The following is a 6,269-nucleotide window of genomic DNA, read 5'->3' as shown; positions in this document are numbered from 1 at the left end:
TTCAGACTTTTTTTTATGTCCTTGCAGTAACAAAGCTTGTTAACTAGAATTTTGATGTATTTCAAAAAAATATTACGTTTTATTCCTTCATCCCCACAATGTTTTCGTACAAAACTTTAAATCGTTGAAAATTTCAATGCTAAATCATAAGAAAAATGATATCTCAAAACTCGTTGATTTCAATTTACACAAAATGATATCAATTTGTAAAAATTCATTGATTTCAATTTATACAAAATGATTTCAATGTGTATAAATTGAACAATTTGTATAAATTCGTTGATTTCAATTTATAAAGAATGTGGTTTTTTTTTAATGTAATATGTAGTCGAACTCGGTTATAACGAGGATGAGAGGACCGACTGAATTTGCTGGTTATTTCCGAGAATAGGTATTTTTTATAAAAATGCTCTGCTGCACTCGTCGCCACAGATCACGACCAGCCCCGCTGCCCGAAAGTGAGTCCCTAGAAATCTTGGGCCGTTTCCACTGCCCGAGATTTCATCCACCTTATTGAGGATTGAGTCTGCAATCAGCCTCATCTCCTCCTCATTCAGGTTCTTTTTGATATCCTGAATGCCCACTTTTATTGAGCAGGCCATGTCTCTGAAGCTAGGACCTGGGTTACCGTTATGCTTCATGACTTTGTTTACCTTCGGAGACTCGTCCATGGAGCGGGGCCTTTTGCAGGCCCACGAATAAATGTATGGAGAAAATCAGAAACCAAAATATTGACGAATGTTTCCTCGCTATATTCGAGATTTCGCCATAACCGAGTTCGACTGTATTTATATTTACACATTGACTTGAATTCTAATAATAAAACTCTTTCTTAGTTCAATAATTGTTTATTTTATCTTACATAATAATATTATTTAAAATCACATTTCCATACAGGTCATTCACAGTTAAATTCTACATAATACGAACATTCGTATTATGGTCAATAAAATTTATTTATTATTTATAAAGAGGGTCAAAAATCTGCGTCCAGAGTGAAGACATTGTCGGTACGGTCGGCCATAACTCCCCATTTTTGGTACTCCCCGACCTTCTTCTCGAAGAAGTTGGTCTTGCCCTCGAGCGAGATCATGTCCATGAAGCTGAAGGGGTTCTTGGAGTTGTAGTGTCGCGTGCAGCCGAGGTCCAGCAGCAGCCGGTCCGCCACGAACTCAATGTACTGCTCCATGAGCTCGCAGTTCATGCCCAGCAGCCGCACGGGCAGCGCGTCCGTCAGGAACTCCTGCTCGATGGCCACCGCGTCCCGGATGATGGACAGCACCCTGTCCGCGCTCGGCTTCTGCACCAGGTGCTTGAACATAAGACAGGCGAAGTCGCAGTGCAGACCCTCGTCGCGGGAGATGAGCTCGTTGCTGAAGGTCAGGCCGGGCATGAGGCCGCGCTTCTTCAGCCAGAATATGGACGCAAAGCTACCGGAGAAGAAGATTCCCTCGACAGCAGCGAAGGCTACGATGCGCTCGCCGAAGGAGGCCGAGTCGCTCCCGATCCATCTCAGCGCCCAGTCTGCCTTCTTCTTCACGCACGGCAGGGTCTCGATGGCGTTGAAAAGGAACTCCCTGAAACCAATCACACTCTAATTAATAACCAAATAAACAAAAGTTTAATAAAAACAGGCAAAAAAACAGTGGCGAAATTCACGAGAGAAAAAAGTATAATTGTGAGACACTCTTATTTAAAAAAAAAAATAAAAGTCGAAAAACCATATTTTGAATTTTATATTTCATATTTTTTGCGGATAAAATAATCAACAGTTGAGATTTTTTAGCTGTTTCCATAAAGATGATGTAACAATAAAAAATGTGCTCACTTAGTAATAAGATTGAAGAATATGCAGAAGGAAAAATTTTGAGCAAATTTGTTTGTGTATTGCAAATTTCCTTATGACAATTATAACAAATTTGCCGAGGTTTTTTAAAGAAAAAATTAATGTTATATCAGGGAAGTTCAGTTACAATTTTAACAATTAAGTGAATAATACACACCTCTCCTTTGGGTTTCTAATGTAGGTCTCGATCAGCAAGGAATACATCTCAGAATGAACGTTCTCCATGGCGACCTGGAAGCCGTAGAAGCAGCGCGCCTCGGTGACCTGCACCTCCTGGGAGAAGCGCTCCACTAAGTTCTCGTTCACGATGCCATCAGAGGCCGCGAAGAAGGCGAGCACGTGCGAGATAAAATGCCGCTCTCCGTCCTTGAGCAGCTCCCAGTCCGCTAGGTCCTTGGACAGGTCCACCTCCTCCACGGTCCAGAAAGATGCCTCGGCCTTCTTGTACATGCGCCAGATGTCGGGGTATTGGATGGGGAACACGACAAAGCGGCGCGGATTGTCACGCAGCAGCGGCTCGAGCTGCGGGTAGAACCCGCTTACGTCTCCTTTGGTGATGTCCGCCTCGACCTTCTCTTTTTCCTCCGCGCGTCGAACGCCATTAGCGTCTTGCAGCACGCTACTCGCCTTTTTTGGGGACTTCAAATGAATCGCATTGAAATCGGTGCTCAGATTTTCCTTGTCGGCTGTGTGAAGAGACATTTTGAGGTTGTATTTAAAAATGGTTGACTCAATAACGACAAATATTGCAATTTTCCGTTGAATTCTGCTGCACGACACTTGCACCGACAAATTCACCCGGAGCTTCTCACAAAGACTACGTCTCTCACTTAGTCACCGCGATTCTTGTTGGTTCTTCTCTGACAGACGCTGGAAATTTGCCGCGCAAAATGTGTGACAGCCAATAGGAATGTGAGAAGATTAGCCAATTAAAATGTTAATACACATTTCAAATTACATTTTCCTTTGTTTTACGAGAAAATTCTATCAAAAACATAACAAACTGTTTTTTCATATAAAAAAACAATACAAAAAGTCTTGCAAAAGGCTCCAAATACACCAATTTAAGATAATTAAAACATATCCCGCCAAAATATTGTTGGAAATTGACCAATCAGCTGCTTTTAGCAAAACAAAAATATTTATACCAATGAAGGTTCTTAGTACGCAGGCGCACTGTGTAGCACACAGGCGATCTTTGCTTTCGGAATTCCGGGTGTATTATAATTTTTAAAAAATGATGAAACCAATTTAAAAAATATGTTTCGCGTTCCATTTTTTCCGAATGAAAATATTCTGAATTAACGTTTGTTTCATCTGACCGGAGCATTTCGTTGTAATATAACGTCATAACATCGCTCGCGGCGAGCATCGCCGAGCATATAAAACTATGAATGGAGCGCTCGGCTCGCTCTACTGACTGCCTGAATGCTTGCATCGTAACGTGTTACCTTACAACGAAATGCTCCGGTCAGTCTCCACCTTGTACACCGAACCGGGCGCTCCATCCATAGTTTCGGATATAACATAAAATGGTTTTATTTGTCTGCTTCGCTATGTATTCAAACCAATTTTCTATTAAAAAGTATGTTTATTTGCTATTCTTATAAAAGTTTTACTCACCCCCTTTTCATTTTTGCGGATCCTATAAACTGGATAATTTCGCCGAATTACGAAAGCACTAACAGCATGCAAAAATTTTAATTATAAAGGTAGCAGAAGAATGACCTGTCATGAAAAATGAAAAATCTTTAAATAGACAAGTTTTTCGGATTTACAAAATGACTGATTTAACAGCATAATAACCTTCACCAGAAAATATCAGTGTAAAATATTTGATACTATTGGTGCGGTTTTTTTTTTATATTACCTCCCGTCCAAATGACTCTGAAATCTAGCTACAGCTTATGCAACACCGCTTATCATGACCCCACTCAGGTTTCAACTTTTTATGTTTCATAGCCTACACTTACTCGTGAATGGATTTACACTTTTTGTTTAAAGTTACTATAATTTAATGCAATTCATGAGTGAAAATTCTAGGCAAAAACACTCGCGTTTGGTGCGGTTAGACTATATGCAGACGTTTATACGTAGTCTTTTTATCTGTCGTTGGGTAGGTACCTACACACCACCTTGCTAACACTGGTCCTGCCCGATCATATGGGAATGTGAATTGCATAGAAATATAAATTAAGAATTGTCAAAATTGTGAATTGCCAAAACAAAACAATTGATAATTTATTGATTTGCCCAGTAATTTAAAAAAATTGTTTACTGCAAAAGAAGTTTTTGTGTTCCTGAAATAAACACAAGCGCGGTAAATAAATGTGGATGATTGCAAATATATGGCATATGTTTATTTTATTTTATTTCTATATCCCAGTATCCATACGAGTCAACCTTCGATTTACATAATAAGAAATCTGCACATAAAAAATATATGTATCAGTAAAAAACATGTTATTCTCCTAAATTTTAATCCATCCTGTTTGTAGCAAACAACTGAAATAAAAAGAGTTATTTTCTCCAAAATAATTGTGTATTTTATAGGAAAGAGCCATAATCATGAGTGAGGACAGAGACTCAAATAAGGATATTGATGGGATAGTGGAAAATTCGAAAAAGGCAATTGAAAAAGCATTCGGAGATATTGGGAAATCATCAGCATCAAAGCAGTTGGTTGTTGGCACATTGTCTGGATGGTAGGTTTTTTTAAATTTTATTTATGGCAATTAATATCCCTTTTCTTCATAACATAAAAAATACAAATAATAAAAAATAGGCTGAAAAACTTCGGTGTTTTTGCCTAGAATTTTCACTCGTAGAGTACAAGAAATTATGGTAACGTTAAATATAAAGAGTAAATCCATTCACAAGTAGGTATAGGCTAGAATACTTATAAAGTTGAAACCTAAATAGGGCCACGATAAACGGTGATGTATAAGCCGTAGCTAGATATCAGCCACTTGGACATTAGGTAATTCAAAAAAGGCGTCAGTTCTCTTTCCCTAAACTCCGCAATAACAGTAGCTGTGTGATAATGAGTCACAAGATTAACCAAATACGTAACACTTTTCTTGCAATTAAAATGATAATTTAAATCTTTATATCTCCCTTATTTGTTTTCGGATTTCAACCAGAATTATACCGAATATCTTAATATATTTGTCAATAAAAAAATTAAAAGAAAACTCTTCCCCACTGATCCAGCCTTTATTTCATGTATCGCTTTCTTCTCTTTTGTACCATGTAAAACTTCTCCGCAGGGTAACGGGTTACATCGGTATGAAGGTGGGGAAGGTGGCAGCCGTGGGGCTCGGCAGCGGCGTGATCCTGCTGCACCTCGCCAGCCAGGCCGGCTACATCCGCATCGATTGGGACAAAATACACAAGAACGTCGACAACATCGGGGAGAAGATGAGTCGCGAGGCCGATAAGAAATCTGCCGTGTGGTTGGACAAGGTATAACTCTCCACTGGGTGATAAGTATTTACGATTGCATGGTCGAAGGGCTTTTTCATATGGTCGTTTGTACAATTTAGTTTCTAGGGGGCCCTCAACTGATACCTCTAGCCGAGTTGTCATTATGTCCGAACCACTATGCGTTGATAGTAACTAATACTTTGTCCATTGTTTCAGTTGATTACTTTCATGCGAGCCAACTCCTACTACTCGGCAGGCTTTACCGGCGGAGTTCTCTTTGGTATAGCTTCCTCTTAAACCCTTATTAAAATGTTTATACCTATTGTCCTAAGATACATTCTATTATATAATGTGTGTCGTGTATTCTTTAATTTATTGATTAAAATATAGATTAAACTGAGGCCTCATAAGGCTGAATAAATTTATTATTTTGAGCTTATATGTGTATTTTTTATAACAGAATCTTTTTAAAAAGAAAAACCCACAAAACCTATGAATAGAGTGCAGGTGGGGGGGGGGGGGGAATTTTGAAATATACTTAACATTCAGACTTACTAAAAATATATCTATTTTTAATTTAAATTTTACTTTGTAAATACCGCTGTTTCTAAAAATCTATTGCGTCACATGTTTTGATTCATTCTGTATCATTATACACATATTAAACACTGTAACGTCGACTATCACTTGAGAGTAATTGTCCTTATCCTGGGCAGCTCTAAACAGCGCCTTGACGGTCCTAACCCCGTCCAATCTCGTATATTCCGGAGCCAGGAGATTTGTCTGCTCACGCCTCGTCGACCCTCTATTTTGCCATTTATGATTAGATGCGATAGCTCGTACTTGTCTCCTCTCAGCACATGCCCCAGATAGCGATACCTTCCAGACCTTGATATCGGTCAGCAACTGTCTCCCTGCTTTTTGGAGCACATTTTTGTTGATATTGACAAATGATTTTACGAAATAGTATTTATGGGGTAAAATTTAAATTAAAATG

The 6,269-nt window shown here is 38.9% G+C and overlaps 2 protein-coding genes across 2 annotated transcripts; one reads left to right on the top strand and one right to left on the bottom strand.

Moving 5' to 3' along the window:
- Nucleotides 1-828: 828 nt before the first annotated feature.
- On the bottom strand, nt 829-2,667 carry RnrS (ribonucleoside-diphosphate reductase subunit M2). The gene is made up of 2 exons (XM_088256489.1): nt 2,004-2,667; nt 829-1,577 (listed from the first exon to the last, which is right to left on the bottom strand). The coding sequence occupies exons 1-2, from the start codon at nt 2,546-2,548 to the stop codon at nt 977-979; spliced, it is 1,146 nt and encodes a 381-aa protein (XP_088112615.1). The 5' UTR covers nt 2,549-2,667; the 3' UTR covers nt 829-976.
- A 1,381-nt stretch (nt 2,668-4,048) lies between these two features.
- Nucleotides 4,049-5,711, top strand: LOC148313786 (FUN14 domain-containing protein 1A-like). Its single transcript, XM_088277991.1, has 4 exons — nt 4,049-4,166; nt 4,400-4,551; nt 5,116-5,311; nt 5,489-5,711. Exons 2-4 carry the CDS (start codon nt 4,415-4,417, stop codon nt 5,567-5,569), a joined length of 414 nt encoding a protein of 137 aa, XP_088134117.1. The 5' UTR covers nt 4,049-4,166; nt 4,400-4,414; the 3' UTR covers nt 5,570-5,711.
- Nucleotides 5,712-6,269: the final 558 nt, after the last annotated feature.

This window comes from Brachycentrus maculatus, unplaced genomic scaffold, assembly GCF_059751285.1.
Source record: "Brachycentrus maculatus isolate JH-2025_06_01 unplaced genomic scaffold, ASM5975128v1 h1tg000005l, whole genome shotgun sequence".
Classification (NCBI taxonomy): Eukaryota; Metazoa; Arthropoda; class Insecta; order Trichoptera; family Brachycentridae; genus Brachycentrus; species Brachycentrus maculatus.
Note: the sequence above shows the minus strand (reverse complement) of the source record. Positions and strands in the feature narration are given on the sequence as shown.

What these genes read in the sequence shown, in the direction of transcription:
- RnrS (XM_088256489.1), bottom strand. Translation starts at nt 2,548, where the DNA reads ATGTCTCTTCACACAGCCGACAAGGAAAATCTGAGCACCGATTTCAAT. An exon ending in ATTAGAAACCCAAAGGAGAG is followed by an intron (nt 1,578 to 2,003) that starts GTGTGTATTATT and finishes GATTGGTTTCAG; the next exon opens with GGAGTTCCTTTTCAACGCCA.
- LOC148313786 (XM_088277991.1), top strand. Translation starts at nt 4,415, where the DNA reads ATGAGTGAGGACAGAGACTCAAATAAGGATATTGATGGGATAGTGGAA. An exon ending in GTTGGCACATTGTCTGGATG is followed by an intron (nt 4,552 to 5,115) that starts GTAGGTTTTTTT and finishes ACTTCTCCGCAG; the next exon opens with GGTAACGGGTTACATCGGTA. An exon ending in CTGCCGTGTGGTTGGACAAG is followed by an intron (nt 5,312 to 5,488) that starts GTATAACTCTCC and finishes CCATTGTTTCAG; the next exon opens with TTGATTACTTTCATGCGAGC.